We start from the raw sequence: 23,243 nt of genomic DNA, 5'->3' as shown, positions 1-23,243 counted from the left end.
ATATCTAATACACAGACCGAGTCCGTGAGATTAGTATCTTTGTGGTATAGGCTAGAACCATTGGCAACATTCCTGGGATCCGAAAAGTCTAAACCTTGTCTGTGGTATTCCGAGTAGGATCTGGGAAGGGATGACTGTGACGAGCTTCAAACCTGCGAATGTTGGGCACAGTGACAGTGTGCAAAAGGATCAATGGATCCTATTCTGACGTTAGCAAGAACCGACAGATGATTAGCCATGCGGTAGCTGTGCCTGGTATTTTTCATCCGAGACGAGAAATCTGACAGTTGATTAGCCGTGCAAAAACCATAGAGGACCATTTTCACTGAGAGGATCCTACAACTTGCTATGGAAGGGAGCACGCATGGTTGGAAGAAGGCAATAGGAAAGCAGAGATTCAGAAGTAACAAAGCATCTGCAGACGCTTATCTAAAATTCCCACCAATGAATTAAACAAGTAACTTTATCTTATTTTATGTTTTATTTATCTTTTAGTTATCAAAACTTCATAACCATTTGAATCCGCCTGACTGAGATTTACAAGGATGACCATAGCTTGCCTCAAGCCGACAATCTCCGTGGGATTGACCCTTACTCACGTAAGGTTTATTACTTGGACGACCTAGTGCACTTGCTGGTTAGTTGTGCGGAGTTGTGAAAAGTGTGAATCACGATTTTGTCCACCAAGTTTTTGGCGCCGTTGCCGGGGATTGTTCGAGTTTGAACAACTGACGGTTCATCTTGTTGCTTAGATTGAGTAATTTTATTTTATGTTTAAACTTTTTATTTTTATTTTCGAAAATAAAAAAAATTAATAATATCAATAATAATATTTAATTTTCTAAAAATTCATCAAAATTTTTAAGAATGAATTCCACCTTCGAGCTTCATGATGGTATGTTAAAGTTTGGCTGGCTATTAAGCCATGTCTAAATCCTTTGGACCGGAGCTTTAACTTATCATATTCATCGGATTGTTGTATGTATTTGTTATGCTAAAGCTTGGCTGGCCATCTGGCCATGTCTAACTCTGTTGGACCGAAACTTTAGAATAACATTGCATCGGCTTTGGGATTCTCAATTATAATTCTATGCTAAAGCTTGGCTGGCCATTGGCCCTGTCTAATTCTTTTGGACTGGAGCTTTAGACTAATATTACATGAATCCTGGAATTCTGATTAAAAATTTTGAATTTCTTTATATTCTTTTTCCAAACATAATTTTCGAAAAATACAAAAAAGAATTAATAAAATCATAAAAACCAAAAATTTTGTGTTTCTTGTTTGAGTCTTGTGTCAAATTTTAAGTTTGGTGTCAATTGCATCTTTTTAATTTTTCTTTGAATTTTTCTTTGATTGATCTTTACATTTTCTTGTTTTGTGTCTTTTCTTGTTTTTCATATGCATTTTTGGATTCTTAGTGTCTAAATTTTAAAAATTTTTAAGTTTGGTATCTTGCATGTTTTTCTTTTTTTAAAAATTTTCAAAAACATGTTCTTGATGTTCATCATGATCTTCAAAGTGTTCTTGTTGTTCATCTTGACATTTAATGTGTTCTTGCATATTTCTCTTGTTTTGATTCATAATTTTTGTATCATGTATCATTTAGATGTTTTTCTCTCTCCTCATTAAAAATTCAAAAATAAAAAAAAAATATCTTTCCTTTATTCTTCTCATAAATTTTGAAATTTTAGGTTGATTTAGTCAAAAAGTTTTAAAATTTAGTTGTTTCTTGTTAGTCAAGACAAAATTTCAATTTAAAAATTCTATCTTCTCAAATCTTTTTCAAAAATCAAATCTTTTTCATTTTTTTCTTTATATTTTCAATAATTTTAAAAGTAATTTTCAAAATCTTTTTCTTATTTTTGTTTCATATTTTTTAAATTAATTGCTAACATTTAATGTTTTGAGTAAAAAATTTCAAGTTGTTGCTTGCCTATTAAGAAATGTTCAATCTTTAAATTCTAGAATCATATCTCTTAGTTTTTTGTTAGTCAAGTAATCAACTTTAATTTCAAAAATCAAATCTTTTTAATTTCCTTTTCAAATTTTTTCAAAATAAATTTCAATCATATCTTTTTCAAAATTCAATTTCAAAATCTTTTTTAACTTCTTATATTTTCAAAATTGATTTTCAAATCTTTTTCAATTAACCACTTGATTTTTTTTTAAATAAGTTTACTATTTCTTATCTTTTTCAAAACTACCTAACTATTTCTCTCTCTAATTTTCGAAAATAACTAACATCTTTTTCAAAAATCATTTTTTTTAACTAATTGTTTTAAATTCTAATTTATTTCTTTTAATAAATTCAAATTCTAACTTTTAATTAAAATAAAAAAATATTTTCCTTTTCTTTTAAACTAATATTCGAATTTCTTCTCTCTCTCATCTCTTTCTATTTATTTTATTTATTTACTAACACTTCTCTTCTTGTAATTCGAACCCTCTCCCTCTCTCCGTGTTCAAATTCTTCTTACTTTCTCTCTACCTCATTCTTCTATTCTTCTACTCACATAAAGGAATCTCTATACTGTGACATAGAGGATTCCTCTTGTTTTCCGTTCTCTTCTTTTTCATATGAGCAGGAACAAGGATAAAGATATTTTTGTTGAATCTGATCCTAAACCTGAAAGGACTCTAAAGAGGAAGCTAAGAGAAGCTAAAGCACAACACTCTGGAGAGGACCTAACAGAAATTTTTGAAAAAGAAGAAGTTATGGTAGCCGAAAATAACAACAATGGTGGAGAAGCAAGGAAGATGCTTGGTGACTTTATTGCACAATCTTCTGACTTTTGTGGAAGGAGCATCTCAATTCCTACAATTGGAGCAAACAACTTTGAGCTTAAGCCTCAATTAGTTTCTCTAATGCAGTAGAATTGCAAGTTTCATGGACTTCCATTGGAAGATCCTCATCAATTTTTAGCTGAATTCTTGCAAATCTGTGACACCATTAAGACCAATGGGGTTAATCCTGAGGTCTACAGACTTATGCTTTTCCCTTTGCTGTAAGAGACAAAGCTAGGATATGGTTGGACTCATAACCTAAAGAAAGCCTGAACTCTTGGGAAAAGTTGGTCAATGCTTTCTTGGAAAAAATTTTTCCACCTCAAAAGTTGAGCAAGCTTAGAGTGAAAGTCCAAACCGTCAGACAGAAGGAAGGTGAATCCCTTTATGAAGCTTGGGAAAGATATAAGCAACTGATCAGAAGGTGTCCTTCTGACATGCTTTCAGAATGGAACATCTTATGTATATTCGATGATGGTCTGTCTGAATTGTCCAAGATGTCATTGGATCACTCTGCTGGTGGATCTCTTCATCTGAAGAAGACGCCTGAAGAAGCCCAGGAACTCATTGAAATGGTTGCAAATAACCAATTCATGTACACTTCTGAAAGAAATCCTGTGAATAATGGGATGACTTAGAAGAAAGGAGTTCTTGAGAATGATACTCTGAATACCATATTGGCTCAGAATAAAATATTGACTCAGCAAGTCAATATGATTTCTTAGAGTCTGACTGGAATGCAAGCTGCATCCGGCAGTACTAAAGAAGCCTCCTCTGAAGGAGAAGCTTATGATCCTGAGAACCCTGGAATGGAAGAAGTGAATTACATGGGAGAATCCTATGGAAACACTTACAATCCTTCATGGAGGAATCATCCTAATCTCTCATTGAAGGATCAACAGAAGCCTCAACAAGGCTTCAATAATAATAATAGTGGGAGAAACAGGTTTGGCAATAGAAAACCTTTTCCATCATGTTCTCAGCAACAGACAGAGAATTCTAAGCAGAGCCTCTCTGACTTGGCAACCATATTCTCTGATCTATCTAAGACCACTCAAAGTTTCATGACTGAAACAAGGTCCTCCATTAGAAATTTGGAGGCACAAGTGGGTCAGCTGAGTAAAAGAGTTACTGAACTCCCTCCAAGTACTCTCCCAAGCAATACAGAAGAGAATCCAAAAAGAGAGTGCAAGGCCATCAATATACCCCACACGGCCGAACCTGGAGAGAGTAAAAAGGTAGTGATTTCAAATATGGAAGACCTCAATGGACGTCCACTGGCCACCAAGGAGTTCCCTAATGAGGAACCAAAGGAATCTGAGGCTCATATAGAGACCATAGAGATTCCAGTGAACTTACTATTGCCATTCATGAGCTCTGATGAGTATTCTTCCTCTGAAGAGGATGAAGATATTGTTGAAGAGCAAGTTGTTCAATATCTAGGAGCAATCATGACGCTGAATGCTAAGTTATTTGGTAATGAGACTTAGGAGAATGAACCTCCATTGCTCATCAATGAACTGAATGCTTGGGCTCAACTAAAATTACCTCAGAAGAAACTGGATCCCGGAAAATTCTTGATACCTTGTATCATAGGCACCATGACCTTTGAGAAGGCTCTGTGTGACCTGGGATCAGGAATAAACCTCATGCCACTCTCTGTAATTGAGAAACTAGGGATCTTTGAGGTACAAGCTGCTAAATTCTCACTGGAATTGGCAGACAAATCAAGGAAATAGGCTTATGGACTTGTAGAGGATGTCTTAGTGAAGATTGAAGGCCTATACATCGCTAGTGATTTCATAATCCTAGATACTGGGAAGGATGAGGATGAATCCATTATCCTTGGAAGACCCTTCCTAGCCACAGCAAAAGCTGTGATTGATGTGGATAGAGGAGAGTTAGTCCTTCAATTGAATGAGGACTACCTTGTGTTTAAGGCTCAAAGATCTTCTTCTGTAACCATGGAAAGGAAGCATAAAAAGCTTCTCTCAATACAGAGTCAAACAGAGCCCCCACACTCAACTTCTAAGTTTGGTGTTGGGAGGCCAACATTAAGCTCTGAATCTCTGTGAGGCTCTCTAAGAGCTCACTGTCAAGCTATTGACATTAAAGAAGCGCTTATTGGGAGGGAACCCAATGTTATTTAATTATATTTATAAATTTGTTTTCCATTGTTATTTTATATTTTCTTTAGGTTGATGATCATGTGAAGTCACAAAAACAACTACAGAATTAAAGCAAAACGAAAAACAGCATCAAAAATAGCACACCCTGGAGGACAGGCTTACTGGCATTTAAACGCCAGTAAGGATAGCAGAATGGGCATTTAACACTCAGTCTGGCAGCATTCTGGGCATTAAATGCCAGAATGAGTAGCATTCTGGGCGTTTAACACCAGAAAAGGGTGTCTGGTGTCTGGCTAGCGTTAAACGCCAGAAATGGTAGACAGACTGGCATTTAACGCCAGAAAAGGGTGTCTGGCTGGAGTTAAACGCCAGAAAGGGGCAGCAGACTGGCGTTTAACGCCAGGAAAGGTAGCAGAGCTTGCGTTAAACGCCAGAATTGGCACACAGAGGGTGTTTACACGCCAGAATGGTGAAGGGAGCAGAATTCCTTGACACCTCAGAATCTGTAGACCCCACAGGATCCCCACCTACCCCATCTCTTCTTTTCTCCTCTTCACACCTTTCCATAACACTCTTCCCCAAATACCCTTGACCAATCCCATCAATAACTCTTTCCCAAATACCCTTCACCTATCAAATCTTACCCTCTTCTCCATAATCTCTTCACCACTCACATCCATCTATCATAAAACCCCACCTACCTCATCATTCAAATTCAAACCATTTCCCTCCTAAACCCACCCCTTCATAACCGAATTCCCTCTCTCTCTCACCCTATAAATACCCCCCCTTACCACCTTCAATTTCACATATCTTACACACTCCTACCCCCCTTGACCGAACCCAACACACTCTTCTATCTCCCCCATTTCTTCTTCTTCTCCACCTTTCTTTCTTCTTTTGCTCGAGGACGAGCAAACATTTTAAGTTTGGCATGGAAAAAGCTCTGCTTTTTATTTTTTCCATAACCATTAATGGCACCTAAGGCCGAAAAAACCTCTAGAAAGAGGAAAGGGAAGGCAATTGCTTCCACCTCCGAGTCATGGGAGATGGAGAGATTCATCTCAAAGGTCCATCAAGACCACTTCTATGAAGTTGTGGCCAAGAAAAAGGTGATCCCCGAGGTCCCCTTCATGCTCAAAAAGAGTGAATATCCGGAGATCCGACGTGTGATTCAAAAAAGAGGTTGGGAAACTCTCACCAACCCCATTCAACAAGTCAGGATCTTAATGGTTTAAGAGTTCTATGCTAATGCATGGATCACTAAGAACCATGATCAAAGTATGAACCCGAACCCAAAGAATTGGCTCACAATGGTTCGGGAGAAATACTTGGATTTCAGTCCGGAAACTGTAAGGTTAGCATTCAACTTGCCAATAATGAGAGGAGATTCTCATCCTCTCACTAGAAGAGTCAACTTTGATCAAAGGTTGGACCAAGTCCTCATGGACATCTATATGGAAGGAGCTCAATGGAAGAGAGACTCAAGAGGCAAGCCAGTTCAATTGAGAAGGCCTGACCTCAAACCCGTGGCTAGGGGATGGTTAGAGTTCATCCAATGCTCTATCATTCCTACTAGCAACCGGTCTGAAGTTACTGTAGACCGGGCTATCATGATCCATAGTATCATGATTGGAGAGGAAGTGGAAGTTCATGAGATCATATCTCTAGAACTATACAAGGTGGCTGACAAGCCTTCCACTTTGGCAAGGTTAGCCTTTTCTCATCTCATCTATCACCTATGCAATTCAGCTGGAGTTGTCATAGAGGAAGACACCCTCATTGAAGAGGACAAGCCCATCACTAAGAAAAGGATGGAGCAAACAAGAGAGCCCACTCATGGACCTCAACAAGAGCATGAGGAAATTCCTCATCAAGAAATCCCTGAGATGCCTCAAGGGATGCATTTTCCTCCACACAACTATTGGGAGCAACTCAACACTTCTTTAGGAGATTTGAGTTCTAACATGGAGCAACTAAGAGTGGAGCACCAAAGGCAAGGAAGAGACATAGAGGAGCTCAAGCACGCCATAGGATCTTCAAGAGGAAGAACTAGCCGCCATCACTAAGATGGACCCGTTCTTTGATTTCCTTGTTCTTATTTTTCTATTTTTTGAGTTTTATGCTTATTGTTTTATCCATGTTTGTGTCTTTATTACATGATCATTAATGTTTAGTGTCTATGCCTTAAAGCTATGAATGTACTATGAATCCTTCACCTTTCTTAAATGAAAAATGTTTTCTGAAAAAGAAAAAGAAGTACATGAATTTCGAATTATATCTTGAAAATAATCTAGTTATTTTGATGTGGTGGCAATACTTTTTGTTTTCTGAATGAATGCTTGAACAGTGCAAATTTTTGATATTGTTATTTATGAATGTTAAAATTGTTGGCTCTTGAAAGAATAATGAAAAAAGAGAAATGTTATTGATAATATGAAAAATCATAAAATTGATTCTTGAAGCAAGAAAAAGCAGTGAAAAACAAAGCTTGCAAAAAAAAATATTTGCAAAAAAAAAGAAAAAAAAGGAAAAAGCAAGCAGAAAAAGCAAGGGTAAAAAGGATCCAAGGCTTTGAGCATTAATTGATAGGAGGGCCCAAAGGAATAAAATCCTGGTCTAAGCGGCTAAATCAAGCTGTCCTTAACCATGTGCTTGTGGCGTGAAGGTGTCAAGTGAAAAGCTTGAGACTGAGCGGTTAAAGTTGTGGTCCAAAGTAAAAAGAGTGTGCTTAAGAGCTCTGGGCACCTCTAACTGGGGACTCTAGCAAAGCTGAGTCACAATCTGAAAAGGTTCACCCAGTTATGTGTCTGTGGCATTTATGTATCCGGTGATAATACTGGAAAACAAAATGCTTAGGGTCACGGCCAAGACTCATAAAGTAGCTGTGTTCAAGAATCAACATACTGAACTAGGAGAATCAATAACACTATCTGAATTCTGAGTTCCTATGGATGCCAATCATTCTTAACTTCAAAGGATAAAGTGAGATGCCAAAACTGTTCAGAAGCAAAAGGTTACTAGCCCCGCTCATCTAGTTGGAACTAAGCTTCATTGATATTTGGAATATATTGTATATTCTCTTCTTTTTATCCTATTTTGATTTTCATTGCTTGGGGACAAGCAACAATTTAAGTTTGGTGTTGTGATGAGCGGATAATTTATACCCTTTTTTGCATTATTTTTACATAGTTTTTAGTATGTTTTAGTTACCTTTTTTTATATTTTTATTAGTTTTTATTCAAAAATCACATTTCTGGACTTTACTATGAGTTTGTGTGTTTTTCTGTGATTTCAGGTATTTTCTGGCTGAAATTGAGGGACTTGAGCAAAAATTTGATTCAGAGGCTGAAAAAGGACTGCAGATGCTGTTGGATTCTAACCCTCCTGCACTCGAAGTGGATTTTCTGGAGCTACAGAAGCCCAATTGGCGCGCTCTCAATTGTTTTTACATCACCCTTGTCAACCCCCTTGAACCTTTAAACCCCCTCTTATTCTATAAACCACAATACTAGCCTTAAGCAGAAAAATAAAATAAAAATCCCAAGTTGAATCCTTGGTTAGCTTAAGATAGAAAGTGTGTAATTGTTTAAGTGTGGGAAACCTATTGGGAAACATGGATGATAAAAACAAAAGGTAGAAAAGTTGAAAAGAATAAAATTATTCAAATAAAAATTTTGGGAAGCATGCTCATGTAAAATCAAATAATTGAATTACCATGTGCAATAAAAAAATGTTATTTTTCAGTATTAGAATAAAGGGGATACAAAAAAATTCTCCAAATGCAAATTAAATGCACATGGGACAAAAGTTAAAGTATGAGCATGTAACATCAAAAGTGGGAAAAAGTGGAAAAATAGGTAAAGAAGTTTTGCTTTACAAAGTATGTATGTTAGATGAGGTCTTAGACTAATCAAGGATTCGCTTAATTAGCTCACTTAGCCTTATACATATACCCTTACCTTTACTTTGGCCCCATTACAACCTTAATTAAAGACCTCATGACTTTGGTGTGTCTATACTCTATAATTGTTGATTGGTTAGATGAAGAACAAAGTTATAGAAAGGAAGGATAAAAAGAAGAATAGAGTGATTAACCCAATAAACACTGAGTGATTAGAGAGTAAACACAAAATTCAGTGAGGGTTCAATAGCTCATTAACATATATCTCTGCTTGAATTATTAATTGTCTTGCAAGTTTATAAAATGTTTTTCTCTCCTATCTCAACTGTAAAAGTGCTTTATCATTATCTAAGGTTTGGCTATGTATATATATATATATATATATGACTCCTTGAGAATGTGAACTAATTCAACTACATGTAAGCTTTATATACAAGTGAATAACAATTAAGAATTGCAAGATGCATGTAGGTAGTTGCATTTAGAGTAGATTGCATTGCATGAGATTTCACCACTTTAACCTTAACTTACTCTTTATCTTGGACTCAGCATGAGGACATGCTATTGTTTAAGTGTGGGGAGGTTGATAAACCCATATTTTATGATATATCTTGTGCTTAATCTGAGTGATTTATTCAATCATTCGCCCACTTATTCATATTAATTGCATGGTTTTACTTTCCCTTCCTTATTATGTGATATATGTGAAAAACATGTTTCCTATGCTTAAAAATAATTATTTTGATTACCCTTTATTTCCATTCGATGCCGTGATTCGTGTGTTGAGTGGTTTCAGATCTTCTAAGGCAAGAATGACTTAAAGGATGGAAACGAAACATACAAAAATGGAAGGAAAGCACAAAACGGAGTTTTTGAAGAAACTGGCATCCACGCGATCGCATGGGCGACGCGGCCGCATGCAAGCACGAATCAACAGCGACGCGACCGCATGACTGACGCGATCGCGCGCCACAAGCAGAACACATATGACGCGGCCGCATGACTGAAGCAACCGCGTGACAAGGAAAACTCCGAATGACGCGACCGTGTGACCCACGCGCATGCGTGACAGAGGCCACGCACCAGAAATTGCAGAAAACGCTCTCAGCGATTTCTGAAGCCCTTTTTGGCCCAAATCTAAGTCCAGAATGCATAGACCAGAGGTTATGAAGTGGGGGAACACATCCATTCAGAGGAGAGTCTCCAATTAGTTAGTTTTCCATGATTTAGATTTAGTTTTGAGAGGGAGATTCTCTCCTCTCTCTTTAGGATTAGGATTTAGATTTAGGATTTTATTCGCTTTCCGGATTATCTCTTTACTAGGTTCAATATTCCTTTTTATTTTGTTCTCAATTTAATTATGAATTCTTCTATGTTACAGATTACTCTTTGAATTAATGTTATTTGAGGTATTTCAGTTTAATATTGCTTTCTTTTATTTATGTTACTTTTATCCCCAATCTGAAGACATTTTTATTCCAGTAGATTTACTTTTCCTCTTTTGGTCTTGGTTAAGAAATCAGTAACTCAGGAGTTATCAAACTCAACATGATTGATAATCGTTATCTTTACTAATTGAATTGAACTTCAATAATCCCAATCTTTCCTTAGGGATTAACTAGGATTTGAGGATCTAACTAATTAGTCACTTGACTTTCCTTTGCTCTAGCAAAGGTTAACTAAGTGGAATTAAGATTCAATTTTCATCATCATTGATAAGGATAACTAGGATAGGACTTCTAATTTCTCATACCTTGCCAAAAGTGTGTTTTACAGTTATTTATTTAATTTACAGTCTTTTACTTAATTTAATTGCAATTTAAATCACTTGTTCTTCATCTTCAAAACCCCAATTTACAATCTTCATAACCAATAATAAGAACATGCTTCCCTGTAGTTCCTTGAGAAGACGACCCGAGGTTTAAATACTCGGTTATCAATTTTAAAGGGGTTTGTTACTTGTGACAACCAAAACGTTTGTATGAAAGGACTTTTGTTGGTTTAGAAACTATACTTGCAACGAGGATTTATCTGCGAATTTCTAGACCACGCAAAAGTTCGCTCATCAAAATGGCGCCGTTGCCGGGGAGCTGCAACTGTGTGCCTTATTATTGGTTATTGTAAATATTTTTCTTTTACTTGTCTATTTGTTTTTATTTTTCCCTTTTATTTTTATTAGTCACTATGAATTCTTACCCCTCTCGCTTTGAGTTTGGTTCTAATATTGTTGAAAGGAATGAAAGTTATAACAGGAACATGCATCAGGGTCAGAGCAATCAAAGATGGATGGAGCCAAGAGGATCTGATCAACCCTTTAGGCAGCAACACCCTCCAAGATATCATGGACAAAGACCATTCTACAATGCATACCAAGGCAATAGACATGGTGGACAATCTTGTAGTTACCAACAAGCCCCACCATATGCTTATAGGCCATCCTCTCAACACAACCTTGAACCACCACACTCACAAGCTCCTTTTCACCATTCGCCACCATATGATCCTCATTTACCCCAATTCCAATCCAATTACTCCCAAACACCACCACTTCCCAATGTACCACGTCCAAATCCATCACCCCGAGAATCAGAAGTTTGCCTCAAGGGAAAAGTAGATCAACTTCAAACAACCCTTCATCAACTGGAGCAAGCAATAAGTCAATTATCTTCTAGATGTTCGGACATTCAAGGGCCTCCCAGAGCCCCATGTGGATAATCTAATGAAGGGCGTATCATGAAGGAGAGATTAGAAACTCCAGTGGACAAGACAGAGCATGACTTCGTACTAGAACAAGTAGAGGAAGCTGTCATTATACAAGAAGTAGAGTTGGTTGAAGACTTAGGAGACGCTGAACTTCCATGGGAACCCAGAGTTGTGGAGAATTCTGTCAAGGACGTTACAACTGATGCTAAGGAGGATAGTGCACAATCCCGAAGGCAGGTATTTCATGAAAAACTAGACAGAATAATCCAAGAAGCAATTTTCCTTGATGATGATAATCTCAAGTCAAGTTCTTCTAGTAATGAACTTTCATCCGCGAGTGAATTCTCTGAGATCAAAGAATCTTCCCCAAGCAATTACGAACATGATACGGAGGTAGATTTCTCTCAACCTCCAGTTTATGACTTAAGTGACGAGGAAGACATAGAAGGCTTTGATCAGGACATGGATACATTTGAAGAATCTTGCAAAGAAGTAAAGAATTTCACAGAAGAGCACAAGGGAGTAGAACTCACAGAACTACTGGAACCACCTATCCCAAGGCCATTACCACCCAATACAAGCTTCAAGTGGGTACAATCCTTAACCTTTAGCTTTATTTTTCCACTTGAATATGGTTTGCTTAAAACAGATGGCCAGCTTAGAGCTCTCTGCGGCTTTAAGAGTAAGAGGAAAATGGCTCGTACTCAGAGCTGGTGCACAAAGTTCAATAAGGTTCCACGCTTCAACTCGAAGTGTGCGGATTGGCATCATGATCTATCAAATGGATCTCGGAAAACGTTTGGTTATTCTGGTGAGAATCTAATTTCTAAACCACCCGAATGGAAAAATATAGATCAAGACGAAGGTGAATTTAAAAGCCAAGTTTGGGATCCTGGAATCTATTCTGACATTCGTCACCCCGGGAGCCTGAGAATCTATTTGAAGCTGCTCAGAAGCTTTACATGCCTAGTTTGGGACCCCGGAGGCTATTGGCATTCCAAGCATTGGGGGAGATTTATGGACGAGTTTAAGCATAAACTGCCATAGCAGGAAGCTCATCGAATGTCCAACTTAAGGACTTTAACTAAAAGTGCTAGGTGGGAGATAACCCACCATGGTATGGTCGTTTCTTTTTCAGTTTTACTTCGTGTTATTTATTCTTATTTCCTTTTCAATTGAACCTGAATATCCTTCATTCGCATTGCATACTGCATAATTGCATACCAGTTTAAAAAAAAAGGGTGCGCAACGCGACCGCATCATTCATGCGATCGCGTCAAGTTGCAAAAACACTCCCCACGCGTCCGCGTCATTCACGCGGACGCGTGATCTGGAGATCGGCGTAAACATCCATCGTCCAGAAAGTTAGGCTAGAATCGTGCGGCCATTGTGCGTTTTGCACAAAACACCCACGCGATCACGTCCCTGACGCGATCGCATCACTTGCACAACATCAATCCCACGCGACAGCGTGAGCGACGCGATCGCGTCGCATGGATTACACAACATCCCAAAAGGAGACAGAGAGTTGCGCTGAAACGACACTGGAATCGTGCGTTTAGCACAATTTCCAGCGACGCGATCGCATGCCCCAGGCGATCGCGTCATTCACTTTTTTAGCTATTCCATACGATCGCGCCACTCTCGCGATCACATCAACCACCATTTCAGCCCAACCACGCGACCGCGTGCCCTACGCGATCGCGTGGATTCAAATTTATAAACCCCCCAGTCACGAGAACCCTACCATTCGCGCCCCCAACCCCTTCTCCTTCCTCTCTTCTTCTCCAACCACCCAACCACCACCCAGCCGCCACCGCCACCATCCCCCAGCCACCTCTCTGCCCCACTCTCCTTAATTCGCCTACCAGGTTCCGACAAACACCACCCTTCTATCCATTTGTGGTTAATTCATATTTTTCTATTTATGTTCATATTTAGGCTAGTTAGATATGCATGTTGTAGTGGATTTTAGGTTGTTAGGTAGCCTAGGATGTGGTTAGTGGATTTAGGCATGTTTAATTGCACTGTTCGTGTTTCTTGTTTTATAATTTTCACAATTCTGCTGTTGCTGTGTGTTAGTAATGTTCATATGCTGTTCTTCAAGTTCATGCTGCTATTGCAAATGTTCTTTCTTGTTCATACTCTTTAATTGCAATATGTTTTAATTCATGTGAACTATTCTGATTGCTATTTATTTTCCGGAAACATCCAATTTTAGCCGGAATGCTGCCCAAATTTTTGTACATTGTCTTGATTTTCATTCCTGTTTTGGTTTTGGCAAACTTGAACTCTGCTTTAATCAGCTTTTACCAAATCAATTGCTGAATGACAGGGCAAGCTTTCTTATTCTTTTTAATCTCATGGTTTATAAATTACATCTTGGATGATTCAATTCCACTTTTTGCTATTTTCATTTGAGTCATCCCTAACTTCCTTGTTTGAATTTGAGTTATCTGTTACTTTAATTTGTGAATTCTCGTTATTTAGAAATTGATCCTCATGTCACTTACTCTAATCAATTTTTATTCCCTAATTTTAACTTCCTAAACTCTTTTTTTTTTAATTCTAACCAAACCTAACCCTTCAAAACATCTCTTCTAGTTTTTCACTTTCTTTTTAACATTCTAACCAAGGCATGATGATACTTTTTCTAATCAACTTGAATGGAAGTACATTTTGGATTGTTACATTTTTTTCTCAGTATTCTAACTCTTATACAATCCTTAAATGCAAATTTACTTAACTCAATTTCCTCTTCTATTACTCCTTTGCCACTTTGTGTTTCTTTTGATTATTTGCCTATTTGTTTTCCTGTTTTTACTATATCATGGTTTTCTATTTTTCCGGATGTCTGCCAGCCAAAGAGAAGGAAAAGCAAAGGCAACTACTGGCAAACGTAAAAGAGGAGAATCCTCCATGTCCATCCTAGATATCATGCACGATGACTCCTGGCGGGAGAAACACTTTACCCCGCACTAGAAGGCTGACCAGCTACTCCCTGCCACTGATCCCCTTAGATTTGCAAACCGATACTGTGAGCTGAAATATCCGGTGTTTGCAACCTCCAGGAACCTGTACCTGGAGTGGACTTTGAAAATTCCAGAAAAACTCCAACAATACACCTCTGAACAAATCAAACAAAGAGGCTGGTTCTTCCTGGAGAGAAACCTGACTGAGGTCAATGTATCTTGGGTAAGGGAATTCTACTGCAATTACTTCAAAACTTCCCTAGATGCAGTGAACCTTAGGGGGAAGCAAATTCTGGTCACTGAAGAGGCCATAGAGGATGTTCTGAAGCTTCTGCCTAAATCTGATCACCTGGATGGCTATCAAAGAGCTGAGGAGGATATGTGCTTCATGAAATTTGATTGGGATGCAGTCAAGGCCAGGATAGCCCTTGACCCAACCGTTCCATGGATCATGGGTCAGAACACCACCATGCCAAAGGGAATCAAGCGGATTTACTTAAATGATGAGGCTCAGCTATGGCACCAGATCCTGAGCAATTTTGTCATGCCGAGTACCCATGAGACAGAGATACCTGCCGCTATGATCACCCTCCTATGGTGTGTGATGGAGGGTAAGGACCTGTACCTGCCACGCTTTATCCGGTACTATATGGCCAGGGTCCACGTCCGAGGCACTCTACCCTTTCCTTATCTGATTACACAGCTAGGCCGTCGAGCTGACGTGCCTTGGGAGGATGCTGATGAGAAGCCACTTGCTGCAGAATGCAAGAAGATTATCCCTCACAGCAGGAACTTTCTGGCTTTGGGCTACAAACCTCCATTCCTCACTGCTACTACTGAGACAACCACACCATCTGCCGGCCCCTCTTCTTCCACAGCTACCCCAGCTACCCCTGCTACCACCACTGCACCTCCACCTGCCTCAGAGCCCATCTATCACCTAGTGCACCGCCTGTTTCGATGGCTTGACCAGATGGAGCATCGCAACAAGCGACGCTATGAGCACCTGAAGCTGATGATACGATCTGGCGACATCTCCTCCGAGCCTGACACACCATTTGAGGCATCTGAGGAGGAGGCGGATGATCACGAGGCAGAGACCCATCCACAGAGCGAGGCTACACAGGCAGACACAGAGCAGGCCACATCACATCAGGAGGCTCCACCTCAGATTCAGGCTGTAGACCCCGAGATCCCTATCCAGTCAGCACCTCCTCTGCAACAGGCAGATCCTCAGACCACCACCACAGAGACTCCAGCTACCCACCCTTCCAGTGATGACACCCCTTCACACCCTGCTTGAGTGAGCATCAGGGATGATGCTTCATTTTAAGTGTGGGGAGGTCGCCATCTCTAGCGTATTTTTTGGTGAACCACACAGACTCTTTCATTTTATTTTGCTATTTTTTTGTATTTTTTCTCTTTATTTTTATTTTTATTCTCCCAGTACTTGTACATTGCTATTTTCATGTATTTATACTCTATTTTCTGCATTTCGCACTTTAGTTCATATTTTAGCCATTTAGTTTAGTTGCAATTCTAACTTATTAGTTATAGAAATTGTGGATTAATTAGTATAGTTTACCCTTTTTAGCATAAGATAGCTTAGTTTAATTTGAAAATATAAAAAATAAGTAAACTAGAGACTTGAACATAATAGAAACAACCCATACCTTGTATATATAGCATTCCAAGTTAGCTAGTTAAAACCATTTCATCAAGGAGAAACACAAACTTTAAAGCCATTCAAAATAAATTTTATATTGAGAATAATGGAAACTTTTAACTTTACTTGCATGACATACATAATTGATAAATGATTTTTGAGCTAGAGAATACACAGCCTGTGAGTTTTGAGCTTAATTGTATGGTTACATTCAAATGATAATTTTTATTCCTGTGTGTTCCGCCCTTCTTATTTATTTTGATGTTCTTTACTTTGTTTTAATCTATATGTCCGATTATAAAATAGAAATACATACCAAGAGAGTGATTGAGGCCATTGTTTGATTTTAGCTCACTTATTCCAAATTAGCCTACCTTTTACATCACCCTTGTCAACCCCCTTGAACCTTTAAACCCCCTCTTATTCTATAACCCACAATACTAGCCTTAAGCAGAAAAACAAAATAAAAATCCCAAGTTGAATCCTTGGTTAGCTTAAGATAGAAAGTGTGTAATTGTTTAAGTGTGGGAAACCTATTGGGAAACATGGATGATAAAAACAAAAGGTAGAAAAGTTGAAAAGAATAAAATTATTCAAATAAAAATTTTGGAAAGCATGCTCATGTAAAATCAAATAATTGAATTACCATGTGCAATAAAAAAATGTTATTTTTCAGTATTTGAATAAAGGGGATACAAAAAAATTCTCCAAATGCAAATTAAATGCACATGGGACAAAAGTTAAAGTATGAGCATGTAACATCAAAAGTGGGAAAAAGTGGGAAAATAGGTAAAGAAGTTTTGCTTTACAAAGTATGTATGTTAGGTGAGGTCTTAGACTAATCAAGGATTCGCTTAATTAGCTCACTTAGCCTTATACATATACCCTTACCTTTACCTTGGCCCAATTACAACCTTAATTAAAGACCTCATGACTTTGGTGTGTCTATACTCTATAATTGTTGATTGGTTAGATGAAGAACAAAGTTATAGAAAGGAAGGATAAAAAGAAGAATAGAGTGATTAACCCAATAAACACTGAGTGATTAGAGAGTAAACACAAAATCCAGTGAGGGTTCAATAGCTCATTAACATATATCTCTACTTGAATTATTAATTGTCTTGCAAGTTTATAAAATGTTTTTCTCTCCCATCTCAACTGTAAAAGTGCTTTATCATTATCTAAGGTTTGGCTATGTATATATATATATGACTCCTTGAGAATGTGAATTAATTCAACTACATGTAAGCTTTATATACAAGTGAATAACAATTAAGAATTGCATGATGCATGTAGGTAGTTGCATTTAGAGTAGATTGTATTGCATGAGATTCCACCACTTTAACCTTAACTTACTCTTTATCTTGGACTCAGCATGAGGACATGCTATTGTTTAAGTGTGGGGAGGTTGATAAACCCATATTTTATGATATATCTTGTGCTTAATCGGAGTGATTTATTCAATCCTTCACCCACTTATTCATATTAATTGAATGGTTTTACTTTCCCTTCCTTATTATGTGATGTATGTGAAAAACATGTTTCATATGCTTAAAAATAATTATTTTGATTACCCTTTATTTCCATTCGATGCCGTAATTCATGTGTTGAGTGGTTTCAGATCTTCTAAGGCAGGAATGACTTAAAGGATGGAAAGGAAACATACAAAAATGGAAGGAAAGCACAAAACGGAGTTTTTGAAAAAACTGGCATCCACGCGATCGCATGGGCGACGCGGCCGCATGTCAGCGCGAATCAACAGCGACGCGACCGCATGACTAACGCGATCGCGCGCCACAAGCAGAACACATATGAGACGGCCGCATGACTGAAGCGACCGCGTGACAAGGAAAACTCCGAATGACGCGACCGCGTGATCCACGCGGACGCGTGACAGAGGCCACGCACCAGAAATTGCAGAAAACACTCCCAACGATTTTTAAAGCCCTTTTTGGCCCAAATCCAAGTCCAGAAGGCATAGACCAGAGGTTATGAAGTGGGGGAACGCATCCATTCAGAGGAGAGTCTCCAAATAGTTAGTTTTCCATGATTTAGATTTAGTTTTGAGAGGGAGATTTTCTCCTCTCTCTCTTTAGGTATAAGATTTAGATTTAGGATTTTATTCGCTTCCCGGATTATCTCTTTACCAGGTTCAATATTCCTTTTTATTTTGTTCTCAATTTAATTATGAATTCTTCTATGTTACAGATTACTCTTTGAATTAATGTTATTTGAGGTATTTCAGTTTAATATTGCTTTCTTTTATTTATGTTACTTTTATCCCCAATGTGAAGACATTTTTATTCCAGTAAATTTACTTTTCTCCTTTTGGTCTTGGTTAAGAAATCAGTAACTCAGGAGTTATCAAACTCAACATGATTGATAATCGTTATCTTTACTAATTGAATTGAACTTCAATAATCCCAATCTTTCCTTAGGGATTAACTAGGATTTGAGGATCTAACTAATTAGTCACTTGACTTTTCTTTGCTCTAGCAAAGGTTAACTAAGTGGAATTAATATTCAATTTTCATCATCATTGATAAGGATAACTAGGATAGGACTTCTAATTTCTCATACCTTGCCAAAAGTGTGTTTTACAGTTATTTATTTAATTTACAGTCTTTTACTTACTTTAATTGCAATTTAAATCACTTGTTCCTCATCTTCAAAACCCCAATTTACAATCTTCATAACCAATAATAAGAACATGCTTCCCTACAGTTCCTTAAGAAGATAACCCAAGGTTTAAATACTCAGTTATCAATTTTAAAGGGGTTTGTTACTTGTGACAACCAAAATGTTTGTATGAAAGGACTTTTATTGGTTTAGAAACTATACTTGCAACGAGGATTTATCGGCGAATTTCTAGACCACGCAAAAGTTTGCTCATCACTCAGCCCAAGCACACACTAAGTGGGCCCCAGAAGTGGATTTCTGCACTTAGTTACTCATTTTCTGTAACCCTAGATTACCAGTTTAGTATAAAACTACTTTTAGAGATTTATTATGAAGTCTTTTTGACCATCTTAGGATTAGAGGCTACCATAGACTATTGTACACGTTGGGAGGTTGGCCTCACGGCCATGCCTAGACCTTCTTTCACTTATGTATTTTCTACGGTGGAGTTTCTACACCCCATAGATTAAGGTGTGGAGCTCTGCTGTTCTTCATGAATTAATGCAAGTACTATTGTTTTTCTTTCAATTCACGCCTACTTCTTCTCCAAGACATACTCTTGTACTTAATTCTGTTAAGTCAGAATGAAGGGGTGACCCGTGACAATCACCCATTATCTTCGTTACTCGCTTAGCCAAGATCCGCGTGCCTGACAACCACAAGCGGTCTACATGATGTTCAACGTAGTCATTGGACGACAGCCAGAGTATATTCTCTTGGATATTTAATACACGAACCGAGTCCGTGAGATTAGTATCTTTGTGGTATAGGCTAGAACCATTGGCAGCATTCCTGGGATCAGGAAAGTCTAAACCCTGTCTGTGGTATTTCGAGTAGGATCTGGGAAGGGATGACTGTGACGAGCTTCAAACCTGCGAATGTTGGGCGCAGTGACAGTGTGCAAAAGGATCAATGGATCCTATTCCAACGCTAGCAGGAACCGACAGATGATTAGCCATGCGGTAGCTGTGCCTGGTATTTTCATCCGATTCGAGAAATTCGACAGTTGATTAGCCGTGCAAAAAACGTAGAGGACCATTTTCACTGAGAGGATCCTACAGCTTGCTATGGAAGGGAGGACGCATGGTTGGAAGAAGGCAATAGGAAAGCAGAGATTCAGAAGTAACAAAGCATCTCCAAACGCTTATTTGAAATTCCCACCAATGAATTACATAAGTAACTTTGTCTTATTTTATGTTTTATTTATCTTTTAATTATCAAAACTTCATAACCATTTGAATCCGCTTGACTGAGATTTACAAGGATTACCATAGCTTGCTTCAAGCTGACAATCTCTGTGGGATCGACCCTTACTCACGTAAGGTTTATTACTTGGACGACCCAGTGCACTTGCTGGTTAGTTGTGCGGAGTTGTGAAAAGTGTGAATCACGATTTTGTCCACCAGGTAACTCTGACACTTTCAAGTCTAGTTCCTCAACTTTAGCAAACGAAATGAACGAATGCGAAGCTCTAGTATCATATAATGCAACTAAGGACTTATCACCAATTAGACATATACCTCTCATCAACGGATCCGCCTTGGAAGCATCCTTGGCATTCACAGCAAAGACTCAACCTTGATTCTGACTCTGGCCTGCATTCTGGTTCCTCCCACGAGTGTAATCCCTCACAATGTGGCCAGGCAGCCCACAATTGAAACAACCACCTAAACCAATTTTGCATGAGTCATAAGGATGGAAATGCCCACAACGTACACAAGTCAAATCCGGAGAACTCTTACTCTAATTTCCTCTCCCTTTGCCACGCTGAATCTGGTCATGTGTGTTCTTTCTAAAGCCTCCTTGGCCTTGAGGCGCATATCCTCATCTCTTGAAGCTTTATCCTCTCAAATGAAAATACTTGCCACGCCCCCGACTAGAGCTCCCTCCATGAGTGTCCTTAGATGCCGCCACAATCTTGGCATACTCCTCCACTACTCTAGCCTTATTCACCATGTCAGAGAAGACACGAATTTCCAAAGGAGCCACAGCAATCATAATGTTGTCCTTCAAACCCCTCTGGTACTTAACGCATCTCCAGCTCTCGTAAGTCTCCGAGTCACCCTGACACACCCGAGAAAACCTACAAAACTCTTCGAACTTGTTGGTGTACTCAGCCACAGACATGGAACCTTGCTTCAGTTGCATTAGCTCCATCTCCTTTGCTTCCCTTGCAGACTCAGGGAAATACTTCTTATAGAAAGCCGTTTGGAACACCTCCCATGGAAGCTGTAGCAAACGACACTCAGCTTGCCACCCGGGCTGGGCCTCTCCCGCTAGCTGATAAGCGGCAAACTTTACATATTGATTGAGAGGAACATGTTGCGCCTGTAAAGCACGCTCCATAGCCTGGAACCAGTGGTCTGCTTCAATAGGATTTGTGGACCCTCAAAAAGTTGGTGGATGAACCTTGAGGAACGTTGCCAAGGTGATCAGAACTCCTCCATGTTATCACCGTTACCTTCAGCATTATGATTGGCGTTCCCTTTGCCATTCCCATTGCCATTTCCGTTCCCGGCCGGTTGGCCCAATCTCTACACAGCTTGCAGAGTCGCAGCAGCATTCGCTTCCATGGTGTTTGCTAAGTTAGCCATGGCCGCTGTGAATTCGGCATGATTATCAATTGGTTGATCATTCCTACTTTCTTGCATACGTGTTCGACCTCGCCCACGAGTAGCCATGTAGGGTTCTTGTCTAAACCAAATAGTCAATATCAAGGTGATCAGTCTCAATATCAAAAGTCTAGTGCTTCAATTATCCCAAGCAGGCACTCACAAACAAGCATGCTATGCAATATCAAACAGATAACCTAATAGCATCAAAGAAAAGACACACAGAGTATGCAATGAAGCACAATCGGTCTATCCCTCAGGCTCACGAGGACGAACAGCTCTGATACCACTAAATGTAACACCCTAATTAGCCTAAGCCTTACCTCGCGTCGTAAAGCAAAGGTTAATCAGAGATTACGACAGTTCTAAGCTCATACATAGTATATATATAGAAGGAATATAATAATCTAGAAGCCCGATGAAGAATATAGCTCAAAAACAGGAATTCAAAACGCAAAAGCGTACTACCGTAAGGCATAAGAAACATAAGTGATATAAACAAGGTAATAGTACAATAGTGTGATATCATAAGAAACTAGTCGCGACTCGCGGAGTTTAAGCCAGCTAGCCATATACAGACCATACAGAAACCTGACAGTTTAAAAATAGCTTATACAAGTTTTTCTCTCATAATACAAGCCTCTAGGCTAAACAAAATACAAAAGAGAGATGTATAAACAAGATAAACCAAAAAGACTCCAAAAGAATCCAAGATCCTCCGCTTCTGTTACCATCCAAAATAACTCACCGAGGTGGGTTGCGACCTGCATCTGAAAAACACAACAAAGATATGGTATGAGAACCGGAGGTTCTCAGTATGGTAACAGTGCCCAGTGATGTAGGATACAAGACCCCGGGATGCCAAAGGCAATCCTAAGCTCCATATCCATCACAAGATTCAAGCTTAAAGCATTCTAAAACAAATAAGTATAATATAAACCTTATCATAAATAAACCGGGTGATCTATCTTAAGGGAGTTCTAATTCTAAACAAACACCGCTGTCCCACAGCCTTCACCAACCGACTCTCCATGCGATCCCATCGCCACCGCCTTCCGAACCTCCTCAATCCCAGTAGAAAACACAGGTAGTATACAATGCAAGTAAAACACAAGTAGTAGCATATAAGGCAACTAAGTCAGATAGCAAGTAAGCATGTTATTCAATTAGGCAAGCCATCACAAGTAAACAAAGCATACAAACAGATAGAAAATGCATATGATGAATGCCTGCCCTACTGGCTGTGATATCACATTGTCTGTTCAACTGCCAACCCGACACATCTCCATAGAGACGTCGCCCTTCGGATTTCTCATATGGGAACCCCCGAGATATAGTGCCCGGACCACTGTCCAGGTACCGGTGCCTGCACGCCTATAGGTCCGAAGGGATGCGAGTGGGATACTCTTGCCACAGACCTCACATCTCAACGTAAGCGGGACGAACCACCGCCCTTACGTCGCCGCCACTACCTCGACAGGCGGGATACAACCGCCATCCCTGCCGGACGCATAGCGTCTCATAATCTCAGTAAAAACAATATCTTAGTGGTTTTCAGAAAACATTTTCAATATACAGAGATCCATTGTCCCAATCCGAGTCTTCAACTCATCTCAACCACTGTCCATTCATAACTCAGTTTCCAATGTCAAAAGTTTATCATTCCTTATCTCATATATCAATCATCCTCCACCCAATCGTCAAATCATTCTCAGCACGCCAGAAACCTAGGCCTCCGTTTACTAATTTATCATAAAATAGTGTTCTAGAAACCTTAAGTTACATCCCATGTT

At 38.9% G+C, this 23,243-nt stretch overlaps 1 protein-coding gene across 1 annotated transcript; it reads right to left on the bottom strand.

The window, feature by feature from the left end:
* Nucleotides 1–20,677: 20,677 nt before the first annotated feature.
* On the bottom strand, nucleotides 20,678–21,401 carry LOC107640635 (uncharacterized). The gene is made up of 2 exons (XM_016344145.2): nucleotides 21,300–21,401; nucleotides 20,678–21,187 (listed from the first exon to the last, which is right to left on the bottom strand). Exons 1-2 carry the CDS (start codon nucleotides 21,399–21,401, stop codon nucleotides 20,678–20,680), a joined length of 612 nt encoding a protein of 203 aa, XP_016199631.2.
* Nucleotides 21,402–23,243: the final 1,842 nt, after the last annotated feature.

Source organism: Arachis ipaensis, chromosome B5 (assembly GCF_059453495.1).
Source record: "Arachis ipaensis isolate K30076 ecotype BB chromosome B5, ASM5945349v1, whole genome shotgun sequence".
Lineage (NCBI taxonomy): Eukaryota > Viridiplantae > Streptophyta > Magnoliopsida > Fabales > Fabaceae > Arachis > Arachis ipaensis.
The sequence above is the reverse complement of the archived record's forward strand: the minus strand, read 5'-3'. Positions and strand labels throughout refer to the sequence as shown.

Coding starts and splice junctions, on each gene's coding strand:
- LOC107640635 (XM_016344145.2), bottom strand. CDS start 21,401: ATGCTGCTGCGACTCTGCAAGCTGTGTAGAGATTGGGCCAACCGGCCG. Junction 21,188..21,299: donor CGCCAATCATAATGCTGAAG/GTAACGGTGATA, acceptor CACTGGTTCCAG/GCTATGGAGCGTGCTTTACA.